The sequence below is a fragment of the Epinephelus lanceolatus genome, chromosome 16 (genome assembly GCF_041903045.1).
Source record: "Epinephelus lanceolatus isolate andai-2023 chromosome 16, ASM4190304v1, whole genome shotgun sequence".
Taxonomy (NCBI): domain Eukaryota; kingdom Metazoa; phylum Chordata; class Actinopteri; order Perciformes; family Serranidae; genus Epinephelus; species Epinephelus lanceolatus.
This window is the reverse complement of record NC_135749.1, coordinates 38,207,667-38,232,155: the sequence shown is the minus strand read 5'-3', so window position 1 is coordinate 38,232,155 and position 24,489 is coordinate 38,207,667. Positions and strand designations below refer to the sequence as shown.

The following is a 24,489-nucleotide window of genomic DNA, read 5'->3' as shown; positions in this document are numbered from 1 at the left end:
ACATGTTTTCTGTTCACAGAATAAACCTTCAAATCAGACAAATACAATCTTGATCTCTAAAATTCAACAAAAATGAATAGTTTATCTAAAACGTCATCTTGTTGAGTCGACATCTAAACCAATCAGCTGTTAGATCAGGTGAGAGCCAGGCGGTGCAGTCGGTGGAGAGCAACTGCAGCGCCTGGCTCTAAAAACTGTGGCCTTTGCTCTTGCGGTTTTATCGCCGTCGGCTTTTGTAATACGTCAGAGCAAGTCAGGATGAAGTCGGACACAAAACTAACCAGCATGCATTGTGCGTCAATCGCCGGTGATCGAATCTGCGCAGGCCTGGCTCATCTCGAACGAACCTGTTGTTAATGTACCTCCATGCTCTGAACCTTCGTAGAAGAAGAAGAAGTAAGAAAAAGTATAATGTGGCAATGCTGGCCAGGTATTGCGGAGCCTCCCACAAAAAAACTAAAGCAAAAGAACCTGCTGAGGCTGAGATTTTACCGACCGACAACCAAGAGACGGAGGTTAATGTTGCTGCTGCTGCTGCTCCCGCCGCTGCCATCCCCCAGTCTCATCCACCGGCAGCATTAAGTGACTAATTATTTGGTTGGCTGGTAAAATATCTGCCTGGCTGGTAAAAAAATTCACTTACCAGCCAGCCTGGGGAAAACACCCATCTTCTTGGTGTAACGCTATAGTGTAAGTTTGCGTCAATGTAGCAAGTGTGACAGTTGGTTAATTAATGGTTGTATTTATATTTATAACACCTGTGAGCAGAGTGATTTTACTGTTACAAGTCCCAGTGATGTTATACTCTATATCAGCACTCACGGAATGCCTCTTGTCCAATCAGATTACTCGGTCGGAACTAACTGTTGTATAAAATACAATAACATTGAAGCACATCTGTGGAGAGAGTTTAATGGTTACTCCAACACATTCCAGGGCATTATTGTAAAACTCAATTTGTTTGCATTTAAGAGTATTCTTAACATACAACAGTACCCCCCTCCCTTACCCTGTGTGCGATCCCTCCAAAATGTGTTATAGCCTGTAACATTCATAATTCCTGCGGATGTAGTTGAGCCAACCATGTTTCTGAGAGCCCCAGGTAATCAAGATTGGAATCAACAAGGAGTTTTACAAGTTGTTCAGATTTAGACACCATGCTTCTGATGTTGATGTGGCCTCCAAAAACACCCCTGGGCAGGGCTTGACGCTAACTTTTTTCCCAAGGAGCACATGTGCTCCTAAGTTGAAAAAGTAAGGAGCGCACAAAGAACTTTGGGGGCACAATGTAAATTGATCAAATAATGTGTTTTCCGTAATAAACGTGATGCAAATAGACATTTACAAGCAAAATTATTTAATGAATTTGTATACAAAATGTACAGAAAGGTAAAATCATCAAGTTAAAGTATTGCAATTTAATTTTGTCTTTAATGTTATTATCTTATATATATTATTTTTGTAATATGATTATCTTATATAATGTTATTACTATCCTAAAACATTCTCCAGGTCCTCTGAAACTTTGCAGGACTTAAGCTTAAGCCTCTCTCACACAGAGCTTTCGCAGCGCGGGGGCACATACACAATGAATGGGTTCGTCGGCGGAGGTCTGCGCTTTGCGCGCTCTGTGTGAAAAGAGCTTTATTTCCACCCTACCCAGCAGCGGTACTGTGGCGAACGGTCCCTAAAGGCCTCTAGCCGTGATCAGCTGTAAAACCGCTTTGCGCTGGCTGTCCCATTGTTTGTCTATGGAGAGGGCAGCAATGCCTGACAAAGCGGCACCACTAACCTTGGCGTCGCGCACGATATTCATTGTGCCGACAGTGGCTTGGAAAACCGCCCATAACCGTGTGACACGGGGAAGAGGGAAGGCAGCTGGAGTTCCTCCAACAGTTGCAGTTATCATATTTTTTTTATTGACAAAAATATAGGCTGCTTCGGCTGATTTTTTTATGCGCACATGTGCCCCTAAATATTTTTTACAGTTCGCACACACCTATTTTTAGTCACAAATGCGAGTGAAATGCTCGCACTGTCGAGCCCTGCCCCTGGGTTTAACCTTGGGGTCCCAGAGGACCTTGGCGTGGTTAACAGTTTGAAAGCATTTGGTTTGTTGTTGCTTCAGTGTTACCAGATTATTATAAACTCCACATGACATATTTTGGTGTGAGGGGCCTTCAGAGGGGGAATGACATGCAGCAAAGGGCCACAGGCTGGAGTCGAATCCGGACCGCTACCACTAAGCCACCAACGCACCGCATGCATGGTTTTTAAGCCGAACATTGCCAAAACAGAGCAGCTGATATCAAAGCAAGAAGTTAGTGAAGTGAGATACTCGTCCATCCAGGAAACCCTGCATCATGTTTTATCTTGTAACATTATTGTTTACACACACCATGTGCTGTCTGTTGCCCTGTATTTTCTCTGAAATCCAAAATATTTCCACTCTGCTGATTTATTCCAGAGTAAACAGTGGTATCCTCATCGTCTTTCTCTTGGCTGCTTGCTGTCTGCCTGCCACTGTTTGACAGTGACACAGACTTTCAAAATAAAAGCGTATGCTAAAGATGACGACTTGACGAATGTTGATGTTTTCACTTTGCATCGATGATATTGGATTGTTGATCATTAAATTGATATGTCGATCCAGAACGTTACACCCCTAACTTTTACATACCTGAGGTGGATGGGGTAATGGAAGGTGAACTACAAGCTAGGCGGTTGAAAACGGTGCATTTCTCTGCCTGTATGTGATGTACTTTTGCTGGATGTTTGGAAAGATTGCTAGTGTTATCTTATTGCAAATTAGAAACAGAGTTAGTGACATAAAAACTGTACAAGATCACATTTATATAACCTAAATGAACAAGAAATAGATCTTCTTAATTCCCCCAATACTGATAGCAGAACCGTTCATGTCGGAGCTTATCAATACTGTGGTGTTTAATAATTAGGCCCCGGGGCACATTTCATACCAGGTTTGGTACCCATCTATACTACCATGTTTCCACTGCAATGCCGTCCCCTCTGCCGTGGCTTGGGAATAAGCAAGCACCGCTAGCTAGCTCCCACCCTACGGAAGTGGTGCACTGTGCAGAGCTGTCAAGGCTACCTGATCAGTGGAGACTGGAGAGTGGGCACTATGTGTCACCATGTTAACGTGGCTAGCCAGCGGTCCGTCAGCAAAGTCAACAGAAAATAAATTATAATCAGGAAACATTAAAATTTCACCACATTTCAAAGCACTGTCCATTTGGACAGCGTGTTGAAATGTGGCACTGAAGCCCACTGAGTCAGTGGAGCTCTGGACTAAAAGGAAGGGCCTCTTGCATTTCACCTCATTACAGAATTACCAAAAACTGACAGACACAGACTCTGGAAAAGAAAACATAACAAAAAACATGAAAACATGAATACATCAAGTGACAGCAGGAAACTAAGAGCATGTTATCGCTAAGACCATCATCATCAGGTCACAGGAGTCAGTCAGTTCAGTCAAGATAATTGTTTTCTTTATTCTTGAATAGAACATAAAAAATTCAAAGTCTTAAAGAAACGAGTGGATTTTTAAAATGAATAAATTCCTGTTTTTGGCTGCTGTCTTGTGGAAACTTCCTGATTTACATGAATTGTCAGTAGGCTCTGACTAAAACTGAATGATGTTTTTGCTTCAGGAAAAGAAGTGTAAATTTGCTAAGGATGTTTCAGAGTCCATCAGATCATGACCTTTGTCACAAATGTAAGATTTGTTCTGTACGCCCTCGCTGTGTGGATGACTGCTGTGTTCTCTGTGTTGCAGGAAGAGTGTTCAGACCAAAGTGGATCAGATCCTGGTAAGAACCAACAGTTGATGATTAAGCATGAGATCAGTGACGTGTGCAGTTGAGAGGAAGCTCCTCACATCAGAGCACAGGTCTGATTTGTTCTGTTCTGTTTTAACAGCAAGATGTTCAGCGTTTCTCCGACAATGACAAGCTGTACCTGTACCTCCAGTTGCCCTCTGGACCCAGCTCTGGAGACAAGAGGTCAGACCTGCTGCTGGTTAACCCTTTAAAAATGGACTGGGAGATCGTCGTTTGCATGATCCTGTTTAAATAGATCTAAAATAAGAACCATAACAGATGGAGTATTTATTCTTTTAGCAGCAGAAAGCAAAGGCTTCTGTCTTCTTCAACATTATCAAGTCATTACTTTGTTACCTTACCTTATGTGTTGTGCAATTTTGCCATAATTGCAGCAGAATTTTGCCAGGAATTTCCCCGTAATAGCCACAGGAGATTGCTGTTTGTGTAATTCTGTATATATCAATCTAAAATAAGAACCATAGTAGCCAGAACATTCATTCTTTTTACAGCAAAAGCCTAAGGCTTCTCTCTTCCCTGTCATGTCATGACCTTTAATTACCTTACCTTATGTGCCGTGCAAATGTCATTTGCAGTAATTATGCTGGGATTTCTATTAGTAGCCTCAGGAAATTCCTGTTCCTAAAAGTACGGATGCATGATATGCTGATATGTAAGAACTAGGAGTGTGCCATCATCTCGTTCACAATAATACCAGTGTAATTTTTAATATTATATGAAAAATTAATATTGTGATACTCATAATATTTTGACTTGTTGACATAATGACGTCATACTATTACCCACAGCCAGGGGCAGAAATCCCGGGGGGGACAGGGGGGACATGACCCCATCACAAGTAAAGCTGTACCCCCCTAGAATAATTTGAGACACAATTAATAATTTTTGAACAATGCAGTAGTATTTATTAAAAGCACAATGTAAGCAGTGCTCATTATAATCACGCAATAATGTGCTATTTAAATCTTAAAAGATTTAGTCCCCCCCTCCCATTCCTAGTAGTGGTATATCCCACACTCTTTCCAACAAGCGGGGCTAGCAACTGCAGCAGTAGCAGCGTGTGGCTGGACCCAGCTGCCCACATCGCGCATCGCGGGTTAAGATGTTCACTCACGTGGACACAGTTTAACTTACACGAGTTACAACACATCCCATTTACTGTTACAACAAGTCCCAGGCCCAGGCTGATAATATAAAATGTCTGCAACGTTTCTCCTGCATTGTTCAAAAGCCAGAGTTTAGTGATAGTCAGAGAGTACAGGAGAGAAAGAAGAGGGAGAGGACAGGACAAGAGCAGTCAGTGGCGGAGCGGCTCGTAGCTAATGGATACCTGTCTGTAGGCTCTCCACCTGTCAGTGAGACAAACATGAAAGACATGCAGTTTAACCGACAAGGAGCGGTAATTACGCGCGACTATTACGCACAGTTGTGAGGTGCGCAGCGACAGATCTCACAGCACACTGTTTATAAACCAGTTTACCAGTTTAATTGCAGGAAATGTTTAGTTGTTAAGCCATTTCTCATAAGTATAGACATTCACTGTATATCCACTTTTCTACATGTGGCTGCTGCTGGCTTGAGTCTTGACTCTCTCGTTATCAATAACTTGCAATGCTGAGATAAATGTTTAAAGTCCAAAAAAAAGTAATTTATTACGAACAGGTCAATAAAACAGGTTTCAAAATTCAAAAAACCTTGTAAAGAAACGAAATATTCAGTGTTACACATTTTCTTTGGTTACTTTTCTTTCAAACGTTTTTCAAAGTTATGATCTCACAGTAGGTAAAAAAACAAAACAAAACAAAAAAAAAAACCGGTTTGCTCCTGCAGCCAGCCAGAGAGGACGGATTCATTCCACACACCTGAAAAGATGCTGTATAAAAGACAGGCTACAACTTTTTTTCCTTGTCCCCCCCTGGAATTATTCTCTAAAAGTTTACTGTTTAGTGTTCCCTCCAACCATGAAATGGGATTTTCGCCCCTGCCCACGGCAACAACAAGTATGGATGAAAGCAAATTTTTTACTGACTCCACCGTGGTTACAAAAAGAGGAGCAGCTTCAGAAGTGTGGAATAAACTGTGGCGTACTGAGGCCTCATTTACACCGCAAGCGATGCTTTGCATAGCAATCGCAAACAGTCGCTGTTTACCAGCATTTTCATTTCGGCGAGCATGTTGATAGGTTAGAGCATTCACACCACATCCGTTCTACATGCTGCTCGAGTCACGCTGCTTTGGCGAGCAAGCTTGAAAATAGAAGAGACGCCAAATTTTTTGCGTGAGTCGCAAGTGAATGGTCGTTGTATTCAACAAAAAACTTGTGTTTGCATGTGTTGTGACCTCTCTCGACCACCGTAGACACCGAGACTAATAGGCTTATTGTGCTAGTTAAGGCTAGTAATACAAAGCAGACAAAGACTACTTACTCATTTGTAGTGCTAAATATTAATTCTCCAAGCGTTAGAATAATCACTGGCACGCGAACCTGTCCACCCTGGGCTTTGGGTCCAAACTCACTTCTTCTTCTTTGGGGTTTATTGGAGATTTGCAAACCAGTGCACTATCGCCACCAACGGTTCGGGTGTGGTTTGTATTTTGACAGGACAGCAGCGGCCGCTGCACGATGCGTCTGTCCGGTTTTGGTGTGAATACACGTGTGCTGCCACTCCACTGTGGACTGCTTCACGAGCACTACGCGAACGCATCGCTTGCGGTGTAAATGAGGCCTGAGTGTTTTATAAACAGCCATGGACTTCTCAGACTCTTTTAGCGACTTGCCACTGCTCAGAGGGAACTCATTCAGCGGCTCCTCTGGCAGCAGCACAGCTTCTATCCCTCTCTTCTCTAGCTGTGCGCACATGGTAGTCGGTGTCATCAAGTGATTTGGTCACTTGACCTTTGGTAATGTAAGCTAACGTGACACTTGACAAAAAACAACATATATGAGAATGTGCCATAGTTATGGCAACTTGTTTTTTACTAATTTGTTATATCATCAAGAATATTGCTATCACAAAAATATCCTGAAATATTGTGATACTATTTTAGGGCCATATCGCCCACCCCTAGTAACAACTCATTTGACCAATGTTATGGTTATGTTATCGATATATCCACTTTTTTCCCCACCTAATTTTAGTGATCAAGTCTCTTCTGTAGTGGAATTAACATCATATAATGCATGCATACTCTTATCACTGCATGTATCAATCTTATCAATGTATGTAATATTTATTCATTGTGCAAAATAAGAAAAAGCATGTTGGTCGATTCTGAGTTATTTTAAAGCTTATATCAGCTGATATAGATGACAATATCTAAAGTAACTACACCTGAGAGTGTCCATCTCCGGCACAGCTTGGTGTGGCACTGTGCATCCTACCTGACAAAGTAAACACAAGTCGCCGCAGCATGGCTTTACTTGGCACGGCAAAGAGTGACAATGGAAAAAGGGTATAAAATAATTAAGAAATGTTTTGTTCATGTTTCTACACTGAAAAATATTTTGAATCAAAATGTTTTGTGTTTTTATGTTGTAGAATAAGCTGAAAAAACATATCAGATTTTTTATTTTTTGTTAATGACACTATTTTAATGCTTTTATCAGTTCTCATGGTTTTTGACTTACATAACCTTTCAGCTTGGCTTGTACAGATTTAAGAGATATGAAGCATTTGAAGAAATTACATCACAATAAGCAAAAATGTCAGTGTAGGCACTGGTGGACCATTTCTGTTGCTCACTTCAAAGGGTTAACTAAAGGACATGAATACTGCAGTGTGTGTCATATTGAGTGTGTGTGTGTGTGTGTGTGTGTGTGTGTGTAGTGGTGGCGACTCCAGCTCCTTCAACACAGCTGATCAGCTTCACACCTGTAACTGGATCCGCAGTCACCTGGAGGAGCATTCAGACACCTGCCTGCCTAAACAGGATGTCTACGAGACATACAAGTCAGAGACACACACATTCAGATCATCATCAGATCAGAGTTTTTTGGTTGGGTCATGTAATCTCTGACTGTCTTCCTGTCTATGTCAGGAGATACTGTGAGAACCTGCAGCATCGCCCTCTGAGCGCCGCAAACTTTGGGAAAATCATCAGAGACATTTTCCCCAACATCAAGGCCCGACGGCTCGGCGGCAGAGGACAGTCCAAATATCCTTTTACCTGCTGGACGGACGCACAGGATATACCATGACTCCTTAAAACAAAGAAGTAAATAAAAGTAAAATAAGGGTTGCCATCCATCCATTTTCGTAACTGCTTACCCCCTTTGGGGGGGGGGGGGGGGGGGGAGCTGGAGCCTATCCCAGCTCACGTTGGGCGAGAGGCAGGTACACCCTGGAAAGGGCACCAGAGTATCGCAGGGCTAACACAAAGACACAGATAACCATTCACACCTATTGACAATTTAGAGCCACCAATTAGCCTATCCCCAACCTGCATGTCTTTGGACTGTGGTAGGAAGCTGGAGTACCCGGAGAGAACCCCTGCTGACACAGGGAGAACATGCAAACCCCGCTCCCTCCTGGGATCGATCCAGGAGCGCTCTTGCTGTGTGGCGACAGTACTAACCACCACACCACTGTGCTGCCAATGAGTTTTCATACAACTAAAATAAGAATAGAAGTACAAATACACAGAGATTATGCAATAGGGGCGTGATGGAGTCCCTCCTTCATGCCAGCTTTGCTTTTTTATACAGAACCAAATAATAGCGGCGTCATGTTGCCCTAGTGTGTCGCTGGTGTTCTCAAAGCAAAACAGGCATGACAAGCATACCGTGTAACACACAGAGTTGGGTAAGGGTTACTTTAAAAGTAATCAAAGTACTTTACTGCGTTACTTTTTAAAAAAGTAACCAGTTACTTTACTGCGTTACTCCCTGAGTAAAGTAACTCAATTACTTTAAAAGTACTTCCAAAGTTACTCCCTGAGAAAAATAACTCAAGCACTTTTAAAGTACTTTTGAGTATTCTACATTTCCTATTGGGCAATGGACCACAGGGCGCTAAGCCTACATTTTTTTGTCTCCAAAATTAAAGTTATGGACCACTTGCCCTTAACTGAGATCCAGTTCTCCCATCACAGTCGTCACTTTGACCAGTAGAAACACAGAACGACCTGCTGCCGTAGTCAACTGTATGACAACAACACCCCAGCATTTTTAATATTTCCTCTAGGGATGTTACCACACAGAGTAAAAGGGGGAAATGATGGTGTGAAACAGCAGAGGCACTTTGTCAACCCGCTGAGTTAACCTTACTGTCATTAGCATCAAGCTAGCAAACAATGGTACATCCTCACGGTTGGACATAAAGTAATAACATTAACAAATAGCGGCGGGGCTTTTACTCATCACAACTGCAGAGGCTAGCAGCTTCACTTGAAACAGACTACATTATAGACGGTCCGTTATTTATTAATCCCTCTGTATCTTTGTGTTCTTACTTTTTATCGGCATGCGTTGTCTTCATAAAGTTAACGCATTGCGTCGTCATTTCAAACTCAACACTTCCTGATTTTCCTTCAAATTAAAAGCCCCTTATAACCTCGGCTTAGAAAATCCCTCAGTTTTCTAAATAGGCTTTTATTGTGAAACATTTGTAAGAACTTGGTTGTGGCGGATACAGTAGCTTGAATGTTTATGTATGGTGCTTCAAATGTAGCTCCTGCCATCTGCTGACACTTTTAGGTGACTACAACAACATTTCAGCTGGCACATGAACAGACACAGTGACTGAAATAATAGTAAAAGTAGTAGAATAGGGCAAGAATACCCCGATGACATCACACACGCTGTCAAAGACGACCGGGGATAATTGGTGAGTACTATCGTGTAGTGTGTCATGTCTGTCGGCCAAGTCACGGCACGATTTTGACTCCACAATTGTGTAATGTGACATAATGATAAAGTCGTGTAGTGTGTACCAGGCATAATGCAAGTCCTGAGTCTGACCTGTCTGTCAGCGAGTCCTCCTCCACCTTTTTTTAGACTCCACCGTAGACAATTGCAGCATTTCTTCTACCACGTAGCGAGCCACAAGCTTTGTGGCTTCTTTCGGACTGAAAGGTTTAACGTTATCTCCGTTATTAGAACCAAAAGACAGTCGTTGCTGTTTTGGAGCTGTAGGACCCGTGTTCTACAAGTAACGGAAGTAACTGATGGCTTGTAGAAAATGTACTTAAGTATTTGATTACTCAAACAGCAAACTAACATGTTAGGTTAGTCATTACTGCAAAAAGTAATCAAAGTACTCTCTGGTAACACAACAGTGTCAGCTTCTAGTTTTAGTTTAGTTTAGTTTAGTAATCTTTATTTCGAACATGCAAAGAAATGAATAAATAAATAGCAGAAGAAAACAAAACAAAAACAGTATTTGTAACAAGAACAAGTGTAAAGCCACTGAATTAGAAAAATAATCTATAAATAAATAAATAATAATAATACAAAAGCAAACAATTTACAATACAAACAAAAAAAAAACAAAAAAATGAAACAGAGACGCACTAAGTGGTCTTGTGTTTACATGTCCGAAAAGGAGTGGGCTGAAGTAAAAACTTTTTTAATCCCACCCCTCTTCCTAAGTCAATATACATTGCTTATATAGCTTCCTTATATGTATATATATACATATATATATATATATATATATATATATATATATATGTATGTATATATAACTACCATACGTATTGGCAGCACTTTATAAACAATAACAACAGTATAACATGTCGATAACATTTATACGTTTATTTACCATTCCTCTTATTTGGCAGCTGATCTCATCCTTTGCTCAGAGGGTAAGGAGCTCCTGTACCTTACTGTCTTTTCAGTTTGCGGACATTTTCGGCCCATGTTCTTTTTCTTTAAATTAGCTGCTAACTGCTATTAATGGTTTTTTAAGTCTTCCTCAGTGGGTCACATGCATAACATGTTGTCAAACGTCTCAACCTTGCAGTCCTGCCAACTTTTACACAGATGCTGATTCAGTGCGGTCACCTCCACTGCAAGCACAAAGGTAAATTTTGCAGGATTTTCGGTTACTGTTTGTAAACAAGTTTGCCAGCGAGTAAAAGCTAACTCCAGATTCACTCTTGTTTGGTTTTTGCCTGGCTATTTTTGCTTCTTTTTTACGTGCTGTGCAAGCCTGGAATTTCGTCATTTTAGGGGCAAGGCCACTAGGCCTTTCCTGTTGTCAATTTTTTGAGGGCACAAAGGCCAAAAGCCAGGGCAGCAAGGCCATAAAATAAAGCAATGATTTAGCAAGTCCACATCCATAATGAATTTAATTTAAGGACTAAGGATGTATAACTATCTGTGAAATGAATAAATAAAACAAGCTCAAGTAATAATAATGAGTATAATAAGTAGTAATGTGATTTATTTAATAGCACTAATAAACCCAATGTGTTTTAAATATAGAACAACCAGGTTTATGTATTTATAAGCAAACAATCTTAATATGTTTTGAGTCTTCATGATAAACTGATTCACTGAACAAGACTGGCTTACAATTATTTTTGATGTGTTGTTAGATAGCTAACAAGCAAACAAACAAACTACAGCAGGGCTATTCAATTACTATTTCAACTGGGCTGCATTTCAAAACCAGATTATGTCAATGGGCCACATTTTTAGCAGCAAGCAAGTGATCCACTTTTTTTTTTCATACATATATATATATTTATATACAGGCATGGCCCTCCTCAACATGATGCAGAAACAGACTAAAAAGAGCTATCAATGCACAGAAGCATAATAAGTGACATTAACAGTATCTAATAACACACACTCTCTCTCTACCATCTCCCTCTTTCCTCTCCTCCACACACACACATGCACACACCTCACCTCCTGACATTTTCCTTATAGGTCAGATACACAGGATATAGTTTTATACAGTCCATGGCAGCAACAGTCATGTTTACAACAACAAAGTCACAATATAAACTCAATAATATCTCACTGGAATATAAATATTCCTCCTGACATCACAATACTGAGTGAAGAAAGTCACGTTATCTCAGCATGAAGACAAACATCAGTATCAGTCATTCATCCTGCTCTCTGTCCCTCCTCTACTGAGGACACTCACTGTCTGCAGGTCGGCTGCCTCAGGTACATGTTCAGATAAAGTGTTAGCCTACACACAGACAGCTTTCATTTTAGTTTGTCTTTAACACTTTGCTGTTAGCCCCGCAAGCACGAATGAGAGACTGTGGACAGAGTAGACTGAAATAGGGTCCTATGTCTTTCTACATGCTGATCACATGTATTGATAAAGTATTGGCTTGGCTGGCAGAGGTTTTATCGCACTTACCCACAGTAACAAGCGCAGCTGTCGTTAACTAGAGCAATCTTGAAGTTATATTCCCTTCATCTGAAACTGAAACTTTAAAAAGTAACGCCAATAATGGCGGAGCTTACTATTATTACGGTGTTGATTAAATTTACCTTGGGTTGTTTAATACCGGGTCTCGGTACCGATCCCTGCCCAGGCGTTTGATGAAGTCTCCTGGTTGGCCGGTGAGAGACTGGTGTCAAACTGTCTTTATAGCCTGTCCGAGCAGTTCATGCCAGGCTCCAATCAAACCCACCACTGATGATGTACGCATCGTCTCATTCGATGTTGCTCAATAAGTATCCAGAATGTCATTGCATTTTTTTTTTCTCAAAAGGGGTGTCAAAGCCATGTTGACAGGAAAGAGACAGAGGAGAGAACCGCAAAATCAACCAGGGCAGTGCGGGCGGGGCATCAAGGCAGAAATTTGTGAAATTCCTGCCCTGGTGCTGTGTCTCCTGGATGCCTGCTACTTATAGTCTGGTGGCTTACTTTTTATAAAGCCCTGACCTCACCTGAGCGCTGAGGTGGTACACGCCTATGAAGGTTTTTCCCCGGTAAAGGGTTTTTTTGGGTTGGTTTTTCCTTGTCCTCTGTGAGGGTCCAAAGGATAGAGGGATGTCGTATGCTGTAAAGTCCTCTGAGGCAAATTGTGATTTCTGATATCGGGCTTGGTACACCACCAAACGCTGACAGTGACTCATAAGTGATGATGGAGAGGGATTACTGCTGCATGGGTCTGAACAGTGTTTTTTGGGAAAATCTGCAGAGTATTCCTTTAAAGGTGAGACAACTCTGTCCCCCCATTCTGCAGTTGTACCTTTTATACAGAACGTCAAAGCAAAATTACAGCACAACATTCCTGCCTTGAACAGGCAGTGTGAAAGGGGCTAAAGACAATGTTGGGAGGTAAAATGGCAGCAGTTAGGTATGTTTAATAGTTTAGTATGTAAACAACAGAGTAATATATAATATGATTAAAGGTCCAGTGTGTGGATTTTAGGGGGCTATAATGGCAGAAATGGAATATAGTGTTTTTTCTTAATTGTAAAATCACCTGAAAATAAGAATCTTTATGTTTTGTTTACCTTAGAATGAGCCAACATACAGAGTCCTCTTCCATCGAGTCCGCCAAGGGGGTTTCTTCAGTAGCCCAGAACAGACAAACCAAAGACTGGCTCTAGAAAGGGCCATTCATGTGTTTGTGTTGGCCAACGTAGCTCTCCCACACGCTTGGAAAGTTTCAGTTCCGCACCCTCACTGCCACCAAATCCTACTCACTGGACCTTTAAGTGATGATACTGAGTGTTTGTGTGTATTAATATAGAATCATATGAGACTCGTGGTGGTGATGTGGTTTATGAGTCTGTCCAGGTTGCTGGTTGAATTCCCTGACCTGTCCAGCTAATACATACTGTTACAGCGGTATCAGGAGAAAGACGGTTCTTAACATGCCTCTGCTGCCCAACCTGGACCTGAAGAATGACCCGGTACACACACACACACTTTCTCTGATACTTTTTTAACACACACCTCAAAAGTTTATAATCAGCTGTTATATTGATGTTCTTCTTTTTTCCTTCAATTTTAACTATTTGAACAAGAGAAGAAGAATGAAATGAGTGGATGTCCCACAGTTTCTCTTGACTGGAGAATGCTGTGTAAACGTGGATGTTTAATTTGTTTTCAGTGTCCACCGATCATTATTAAACCACAGTGGAGTGACTAGGCTCTATATATTGAGGTAGTTCTTTGCAGTGTCTCGTCTCGAATTAGAGGTTCGGCTGAAGAGATTTAAACTGGACTACAGATTGGCCGTAATGGCTGAACAGACAAAGAAAAGAGCTTCACCTGTAGAAACTGTTCCTCACACATATGTAACAGCCCAGTTAACATTTCCTTCTCTTCGTCTCCAGGCAGAGCTGACTGAGCTGGTCCAGACGTACAAGCAGGAAGTGACAGAGGCGGCATGTGAGCTGATCTGTGATTGGGCGCAGAAGATCCTAAAGCGTTCATTCGACACGGTGGTGGAGATCGCTCGTTACCTGATCCAGGAGCACATTGTCAACCCTCGCTGCAGCCAGGCCGAGCTGGTGACCTCCGCAGCGCTGGCAGGTGAGTCTGTATGTGTGGATGTGTGTGTGTGTGTGTGTGTTTGTACTTGTACATGCCACATAATGAGGACCAAAATATGTATTTTGAGTGAGGAAATTTTTTGGAAAATTGAGGACATTTTAGCCCACCCTCACCTCTTTAAAGACCTGTTTGAGGGTTAAAACTTGGTTTTAGGGTTTCAGGTAACAATTTTTAGGTGAGGGGATTACGGAATAAATGATGTCAATGAGGGTCCTCACAAAGATAGAAGTGAAAGAATATGTGTGTGTGTGTGTGTGTGTGTGTGTGTGTGTGTGTTTTCAGCCCCTTTTCCACTGCTTCTTCAAGGCAGGAATGTCTCACCATTATTCCGCCTTGTCGTTCTATGTAAAGGTGTGATTGCGAAATGGGGCGACAGAGTCGTCCCAACTTCAAGCTGGCAGCAGAGGTAGTTACAGCAGCAAATCAATGTCTCTGTAAAAAGGACACCCAGCAGGATGCAACCATGGACAGTGTGACGTTTTGGTGATGTGTTATGTGTGCGACCCATCATAGGAGATTAGCAGCAGTTAGCAGCTAACTCAAAGACGAACAGCGACCATAGTATCCACAAATAGTGAAAACAATGAGGTCCAGGAGCTCCGTACCTTTAGAGCAGAGGACAAGATCAGCCGCTATATAACAGGGACAGTAAATGATTGTTAGTGACATGTTCATGTCATTGTTTTTGTTTCTAAAGTGCCATTGGTGCGTATATAGCCCCGTTTCCACCGAGCAGTACCGTACAGTTCAGTTAGGTATGCTTTTTTTCTGTTTCCACTGTGAAAAATTGTGGATGGTACCAATGGAACCGTTCCGTATCGTACCAATTTTTGGTCCCCCCTCTGTTGGGGTACCTAGCACACAGATCTGGTACTTAAAGGTGGAGCTGTGAACACTGCAGTCTGTTGATTGGTTAATAGTGGACAGTCACTTTGCTCAGGGCTGAGTTGTGGCTAGTTTTGAGGCTTATATGTAACCACTGTTCATACTGTGGAGAGTCTTATACATCAGTAGACTGTAATTATAAAATAAAGGATGTTTTGCTGCCTCTCGCAGCAGCTGCAGACTGAGAAAAAAATAATTTGATTCACTGGGCCAACTTGTAATGTAATGTTACTCTGGGGCATCAGTGGCTTTGTGGTTAGAGCAGGCGCCTCATGTGCAAAAGCTCTGTCCTTGCTGCAGCGGCCTGGGTTCAATTCCAGCCTGTGGCCCGGGTTCAATTCCAGCTTGTAGCCCTTTGCTGCTTGTCACTCCCTCTTCCATTAAAGGCAGAACGCTCCAAAAAAAAAAAGAAATTAATTGAGCTGACGACATGAATCCATCAGCATGCCTTAAATTTCACTGTGACAACTTTGATCATTAATTTTTATATGACATACACTTTTAGTAATGAATGGAGCTTCAAGCGTTGTTTTTTATATTAATTTCGACAGGATAATGTGACCTGCATATATTCTAGTGCTGTTCCTGTGAGCTATGACAACGTTAAACCCCCAAGCTTGCCTGAGAAGGACCAAATGTACAAACCTGCTATTTTTAAATATCCCATGGAGAGAGACTCTCACTGCAGCCTGTTCTGTTTTGTTCTGAAAATGTCGGCCGGCCCACTTGACATACTGCTGTGCTGTGCTATGGCCTATTCAAGTGCTGGAATTTGTTATTTATGTAACAACACATGAATGTTACACAGGCTCCACTCCAACTGAGTGTTTGTACAGTGCCGTGCTGCGCTGCTGTGTGAGCAGCGTGTATGACTGTGGGTAACAGTAGCCTTTTGATGGTCATTTACACACTGTCCATAACAATAACTATGTCAGATAACAAACTGCGTTGGGTTTGGGACAGGTTTGGACTTAAAAATCAGAAAGTCTTTCCTGTCGTGTTCGGGCCGGGCTCAGTCATAATTGTCTCGGACTCGGGTCAGGTTTGGTCAGAAAAATGCGGCCGGCATTAGCTCCCCTAATAGTGTTGTCACAGTACCAAAATTGGGACCACAGTACGATACCAGTGAAAGTATCACGGTTCTGAGTAGTATCACGATACCAGAGCAAAAATGAGGCAGATGTGCCTTTTGTCATTTATAAAAAGATAAATCACTTTTCTATAATACATCACCGATATTTCAATGGAATAAATTACTTATTGACTTATTCATACTTCAAAAACAGCATCAATAAGTGATTAACATAGGGGGGGATCAAAATAAAATAACTAAATAAAATAAAAATCAACCAGCCACCCTTCTCCTCTGATAAGTTAAGAACAGTCCCTAAAGTGCGGTAAGTTTTGTGGACCGTTACCTGCCCCAAAGAGAGAAATGTGAACGGCAGGGTTGGGTCGGTATGAGGGAAAAAAAAAACGGTCAGGTTTTTGTGAAAAGCCACATCAAGTCGGTAATACCCGATTTTCGCCACTTGGAGGCGCAATTGACTCATTTAAAATAAAAAACGACCATAGGACAACAGAGTGACAGTAACACAATTTTTTTTTATTCCTTACAAATAAATTTGCAGGTTTAGCTTACTCAGTCAGTGCAAACAAGGGTTGCCTCCTTCGTCTGGCTCAAAGCCAAAGTGTTGCCATATTGGTGCATTCTTTGATTTCTTAGAGACTAAATTGTCCGCCAATATCGATTCCCCTTCACTGTTAAACAAACTCCAGGCTACAGTAGAGGCCTTGGCGCATGCGCACTTGCACCCCCTAGCTCAGTCCCCACCCCACCCCCACCCCCCTTTCTCTCCGGCTCGCTGTGCGCTTGGCGAAGAGGCAGACACAGGCTGTAAAATGACATTTGCGGTCCGGTTGGTCTCACACAAAAATAAACCTGGTCCAAGACAGAGTACCGAACCGAATTGGTATTACCGAGAACCGACCCAACCCTAGTGAACGACTTGTTTCTCCTCTGACACGCCACATACCTGTGTGCCACCACGGCTCGGCTGTTCAGGTTCTTTTGGGCAGTCATGACACCAACAAAGAGGAAATTATTGGACCTGGAGCTGGGCTTCTCGGTCGCCGGTAAGCCGTTATCTTGTGGTGGCCATAGTGCTCCACCGTATTGACCCCTGTTCAACCTACAACCGGAAGGATTCGCCTTTCGTTTCTGCTGCTGGTTGAAATCTGTACTCGCACAGCATGCTCCTGAATGATTTCTTTTGCTCGCACAAAACTATTTTTAGTTGCAAATGCAAGTAAAATACTCGCACCATAGAGCTTTGTAGTGGAAAACAAATCACTGTAGCATATATAACCAAATCTAACCTACAAGTAAAAAGAAATAAATAATAACTTTCACTGCTTAAAGATACTCAATAGCTCAGCTAATACCTGAAATGTCACTGGAAAACAAACCACTGCAGCAGCATATTGAGTGCCAGGTGGCCAGCGCGTTATTGGACGGCGCATGGACACTCACCCTCTTGCGATTGGACTTTGGACCAGAGATACTGGATAAAGGAGATACCCCGCCGTAGGCTTATCCAATGTTAAGAAAACGGTTACTCTTCCTGTCTCACCACATCACTCTCCACCACCGTGTTGAACAGAGGATCTGTGGATGTCTGTGTATGCGGATCGAGAAGCAGGTGGAATGAAAATACATTCTTCCTATTATTGCAGCCTGTTGCTGCACAAAGCTTGGGCATTTTTTATTTATTACTAGCGGTAAATAACTGTTTGTAAGCTAACTGTGATTTTACCGCCTGTTCATCAAGATCACGAGATCTCACGAGAACTTGTTTTCTGAGACGGACAGGGCTCAAACAAAGTTAACTTTCTCTTGATCTGTGCTGATGAAAAATGCAGCTTTAGTGTCAGAATGTTGGTAAGATGTGTGGCTTGTGGAAAATGAACCCAGTATTTACTTTAGTGACTATAGGGTGAAAGAATTGACCATAAATTGTGATCACATTCATTTTCCTCATTGACGACAATACATTCAGAGCTGCCGCAAGTCTCCTACGGGGGCGTGGTGCTGACGTCACTGAATCAAGAAGTGAGCTGAGTGGGGTATCTCGCTTTATCCAGTAACTCTGTTTGAACTTATCCCACAGTAGTGGTACCATGAGGTACCGTGGTACTACGGTAATCCAACATTATGGTATCATATGTACCGTGGTGTTTTAGTACCGCGGTCTACCGTTGGTACCAGTATGCCGTGCAACACTACCCCCTAGGGATGGGTACCGAACCCCGGTATTGAACAAGCCCCGGGGCTACATTCTTCAAGACCATAGTATTGATAAGCTCTGACGTTAACGGTTCTGCTATCGGTACTGGAGCAGTCGCAGGTTTTTGTTTTTTTTTGTTTGTTTGTTTTTGTTTTGTTTTACAAGTTAAACCTTATCTTGCACATTTATCTCACCAACTCGTCAATTATCTGTCACTGTATCATGATTTTCGCTATTCTCCCTGAAGACGAGAGATCTGTCTCGCTCACCCTGGCTGCCTGCTGTGTGTGAGTGGAGAGCAGGGGGGCAGGGCTGTTGTTCCAGTGACACACACACACACACACACACACACACAAGACAGCGCATACACCAACTCAAGCTCGTAGCCTACCTTTAGATAGATAACGATGGCAGAGAGAGCCAAATGGTCAAAAGTGTGGCTTTACATTACCAGAGTTGATGCAGACACAGTGCGTTGTCACAAGTGTGACAAATGTTTTGCTTGTAAGGGCAGCAACACTAATAATTTGTCAAAACACCTTGCGAAAGTGCATCATATTCAGACAGAAAGATGTACAGGGTTTGACTGCCCTAGCACAGCTAGTTCATCTACGTCCAGTCCAGGTTTGTAACATTATGCTAGCAGCCAACACGTGGAGTTAATAACCATTAGCTATTTTGCGACCATATTTACTTAATAGGGTTTCAGATTTGGGATTTTATTTGTGTATTTTTCAGATACTTCTAAATACATGAATATAACCACAATTAAAGCCTGGGCTGGGTGCGTGGGATCCCCCCCCCCCCCCATATATCCATAGTGATTAATGTTACATCACCATATAAAATATCTAGAATACCTAACATACCTAGAATACCTAATATTTTTACTTGTAGGCTAGATTTGTTTATATATGCTACAGTGATTTGTTTTCGAGAGAGCTGTATGGTGGGAGCATTTTACTGCATTTGCGACTACAGATAGTGTTGTGCAAGTAAAAGAAATCATTCAGGAGCACGCTGTACGAGTACAGATTTCAACCAGCAGCAGGCAAATCCTGTTGGTTGTGGGTTGAACGGGGGTCACAGATACAGACAGGAATACGTATTCCTGTCAAATACGGCGGCCATAGTGCTCCGTGGCGCAAGTACGGCTTACCAGCGACGGAGAAGCCTGGCTCCAGGTCCAATATTTTCCTCTTTGTTGATGTCATGACTGTCCAGAAGTACCTGAACAGCCGAGCCGTGGTGGCACACAGGTATGTGACATGTCAGAGGAGAAACGAGCCGTTCACATTTCTGTCTTTGTGGCAGGTAACAGTCCACAAACCTCACCGCACTTGAGGGATTGTTCTTTATTTTGATCCCCCCTATGTTAATCACTTATTGATGCTGTTTTTCAAGTATGAATAAGTCAATAAGTAATTTATTCCATTGAAATATCACTGATGTATTGTAGAAAAGTGATTTATGTTTTTATAAATAACAAAAGGCACATCTGCCTCATCATACTGTGGGTCCCAATTTTGGTACCGTGACAACACTATTATTTTATGTATTTTACATTTCAAGTTGTAAAAAGTAAAATGTTTTGTTAAAAAAATATTTTGTTGCATAATGAGAATTGAGAAAATAAAGCAATTTATGTTCTTGATTTGTTTTTTTCTTCCTCAAAAAGTATCGATAAGAGTACCGTTAAAATACCGAATCGATAAGCAGTACCGATAAGAGTAGTAGTTTTGTTATAATCCTAACGATACCCATCCCTACTACCCCCTAATATAATGGTAGGGGAAACACTGCATCAAGCAAGACTCATGATAGCATTTATTTATTATACTGTAATCGCAATCTCAAATCGCCCACTAAAATCGCAGTCGCACATTTTTATCGAATCGTGCAGCACTAAGATGGACCTGTTCTATAGGAAAGGTAACCTTAAATGACTTCTGTTGTGACCTGGCGCTATATAGAAAATTTAATTAGATAAAATTAACTTGACCTTCTGATATAATGGTAGGGGAAACACTGACACTGTAAAGAAGACTCTGTTACAAGTTTTTTTTTTTTTTTTTTTTTTTTTTTTTTAAAGGGTAGTTTAATAAATAGCATTAGAAGAGAATTGTTGTAAAACTGATGTTTGTTCAGGGATGATTGACGGCTGAGTCATCTGTTTGTCTGTCTGCAGGAGGTCCAGCCAAACCCCACAAGGTCATCAAGAAAACACCCGTCATCTCCAAAGCTGAGAGCGACCTAGCTGCTGATCAGAAGGTGATCATGTGTTTCTGTTCAAACATTGATCACTTATTGATAATTTGTCACTGCTGCTCATTACTTCCTATTGGTCTGTCTGTCTGTCTGTCTGTCTGTCTGTAGAAGGAACACACTGACTCGTCCTCCTCCTCTTCATTAAAGCCCCTGCCTGGAGATAAATCAGCTGCAGCAGCCAAACCTTCCTCCTTGGATGCTCCTCCTCTTCCTCCCACCTCGTCCTCTTCCTCCTCTCTGCGTCCTGCGGTAGGTTGATAACTGTAGGACCCTCTTGAAAGTGAAGGAATTATTATTATTTCGCGCAGTGAATCTTATTTTTAAATTTAATTTAATTTAATTTTTAATTTTATATATGTATTTATATATGCGTGTGTGTGTCTTATTTTCTAGAAGTGCTCAAAAACTCATGAAACTTTGCATGTACATCAGCGCTGGTGAAAAATATAATATTTTACAGGTCTCATGATCGGATTTGACTAAGTGGCTCAGTAGTCCCCATAATACCTTTCACCTAGATGTACGTCCATTAGGAGGCACACGTAACATCCCAGGACTTGAGAAAAAGTCTCATGAAGCCATACCCTGAACCCAAAAGGAAGTCAGCCAATTTATATTGACTCTGCAATTTTAGTGTATTTTTTGTTATGCTTTTGTTATGCTTTAAGGAACCCTATCTAATTTTGTCTGTGCCATCTAAAGACCTTCGAGATGAAAAGTTATGATTGGCTTGAGTCCTGGTTGACCCATGTGTCGAGGCGTCAAATTTCCATGTCTTGTCACCAAACAGGAAGTGAATTGTAACTCCAGTGTACATGCTCCAGTCTGCCCCAATTCATTCAATTCAATTCAGTTTTATTTATAAAGCCCAATATCACAAATCACAATTTGCCTCACAGGGCTTTACAGCATACTACATCCCTCTGTCCTTAGGACCCTCACAGCGGATAAGGAAAAACTCCCCAAAAAAACCCTTTTAACAGGGAAAAAAATGGTAGAAACCTCAGGAAGAGCAACTGAGGAGGGATCCCTCTTCCAGGACTGACAGATGTGCAATAGATGTCGTACAGAACAGATCAACATAATAAATTTACAGTAATCCATATGACAAAATGAGACAGAAAGAGAGACAGAGACAGAGAGAAATTGAGACAGAGAAAGACAGAGCCAGAGAGAGAGAGATGCAGGACAGACAGTAGTGACAATAACTTACAATAACATTAATTTTAGTAATAATATTATAATAATAACAGTAATTGCAGTATCATATGTTGTTATTATATATTAATATATGATAGTATATGTATGTGGCAATAATAATCATGTGTATAATAATAGTATAAGTATGACTAATAATAACAGCAGCAGTAGGAGGCATCAGGCAGGACCACGGCAGCAGCACAACCATGTCACACCATCCAGGCGTAGCTGTGATACGAGGTAACCTGCCAGTCAGTGGAGCACAAAGGCTCCGGAGCAGAGGCCGAGTTAGTGACATGTAGTTAAGCCAAGTTAGCGATGTGCAGTAATAGGATGTGGATGTTAACATATGAGGAAGAGCCCTAATATTTGCAATGTTACGCAGAATAAAGAACAAACATGTTCGATAGGAGTCCTGGTCTGAAGACATTTGCATGCCTATTTATTCATAGTCAGAGTGCCACCAACTCGCAACAGAAAATTTTATATGTCGGCGTAATGTGACGAAGATCATCTGATTTACATGGTGTGGTCAACACATGATATACAGCAACATGACGTATAATCAGTGTGTGTTTTCTAGCGCTATGTAGTGGACACAGGAAGTGGTACACAATTTACAATACCTCATTGCCAGTGCCACATACTCCACACAGTTAAGGGCCCATTTAATGTTAGTTACACAGATGGATGGAGCCTTGTGTTCATACTCTGCATTCATTTCGTCTGTATTTGGATACGTTTTCTGAGAGCTTAAAGATACAGACAAAATGTAGCAGTACCACCGCAGATCCTGTAGGCAGAGTAGTGTAGTTCAAGCCAGACACAACTGTAGGAGACGACAAAGAAATTTAACAGAATGAATCCATAATAGAGTGAAAAGAATTCTCCGTCCACATACTGCTGTCTACAACACTGTCCCCGTTTAAAACCTCTTGCACTCCACCCCCATTTTTTAGCGAAAACGCCTAAAATGACATACCCAAATTAAAATGACTGTAGTTTCTTGTGAAAGTGTTAGAAATACTCTAGGTGATACAGAGACAGAGTAATGGGCCTCTGAAGTCAGTAAAAAGATGAAGATTTTGCCTAAAATAAAAAATGATTTTCAGGATGAATAACTGTCTGTGGCTTCATCTGAGCAAGTAAATGACACTGTGGGGCTGTAGGCACACTATCAATGAACATTTGTTTCAAGTTTGAAGAAGATTGCTCAAAGTATGACCATTCTACAGTGTTTTTTCCATGAAAAGATCCAGGCGGAGCTCCAAATGACAGAGCGCTCACTCCGCTTCAAAACAGTACTGTCAGTGATCAAACAATACTCAGCCAGCTTCAAACATCATACCTTATTGAAATCAGGTGTGATTATGATAGCTGATGTTTATGACAGAAACACCATAAAATATCACCAAATAAAGCCATATGAAACGTGAAAGTTGTGATCAAACTTTCTAGGCGGTATATCTCAGCCAAAAATAGTGGTAGGAGTGAGAGCTCACCTTTTATAAACCAGCCAGGGCTCAACAATAAGGACTGCCCGATTGCAAGTAAAACTCACGGTCGGGCATGTAAACTAACAACTCACTTGCTCGATCGGGCAAGTTGCTAAAAATAGTAAAAGTTAATAACTAATTGATAAAATAAATGTATTTTAAAACATGCTCTTCTGCTCTGATGCAGCTGTCTCTCTGCCTGAAGTCAAAAGCACACGCTGTGTAACAATGTCCTGCCCACAGCCCTGATTGATAATATTTTGCACGACGGATGCTTCATATAATAACATAACAATATACTATTTATGGTGTTATGCCATCGTGTCATTTCTGTCTCTACATGGTCACGCGTTAACAATTCTCCTCTGCTCTCTGTATCGCGCATGGCGGAGTTCCGCCACACACACAGCTGAGCAGCATTTTCCTGACCAAACCTGACCCTGAGCCCGGTGCAGTTTGTCAGCTAACAAAGTTATTGAAATGGACAATGTGTAAATAACCATCAACAGACTGCTGTTACGCACAGACAAACACGCTGCTCGCACAGCAGCTCAACACGGCACTCATGCAGAGCTTGTGTTGCGTTCAGGTGTTGTCACGTAAATAACAACTTCCAACACTTAAATAGGTCATAGCACAAAACAGCAGCATGTCATGTGACTTTTTACTTTATTATATTCAATAAAATTGTATGTTCCTAAATCTTGAGACGCCTCATATGTAAGCTAGACAGACATTTCACCTGCTCATACTGTGCACACATGTACTGTATGTACTTAGTCCTAAAGAGCCCTTCTGGTGCCAGTAGATACATAGAAACATCCCAGCAGGCTGTGCTTTGCAAGCATACAAAAAAGTTTAACGCATGTGAAAATTATTTTTCATGCGTGTGCTTCACCTCCGCTGCTACAACTCCATCCTAGGGAAACACTGCTGTGTGCATTTTGTGCAACAGGTGGATGTGGTAGTCTACTGGTAGAGTAGAGAGAGAGCTAAGTAGTGTTGA

General features: G+C 41.6%; 1 protein-coding gene across 2 annotated transcripts in view; it reads left to right on the top strand.

Moving 5' to 3' along the window:
- Nucleotides 1–24,489, top strand: part of rfx5 (regulatory factor X, 5) — a 43,488-nt gene that overhangs the window by 16,183 nt on the left and 2,816 nt on the right. The window contains exons 3-10 of one of the 2 annotated variants that reach the window (XM_078176080.1): nt 3,803–3,836; nt 3,946–4,028; nt 7,694–7,816; nt 7,905–8,024; nt 13,626–13,701; nt 14,128–14,326; nt 20,708–20,790; nt 20,935–21,036. In XM_078176080.1, coding sequence (XP_078032206.1) covers nt 3,803–3,836; nt 3,946–4,028; nt 7,694–7,816; nt 7,905–8,024; nt 13,626–13,701; nt 14,128–14,326; nt 20,708–20,790; nt 20,935–21,036 — 820 coding nt within the window. Of the gene's footprint in view, nt 1–3,802; nt 3,837–3,945; nt 4,029–7,693; nt 7,817–7,904; nt 8,025–13,625; nt 13,702–14,127; nt 14,327–20,707; nt 20,791–20,895; nt 21,037–24,489 lie in introns of both variants that reach the window. The other variant, XM_078176079.1, reaches the window with a different exon arrangement.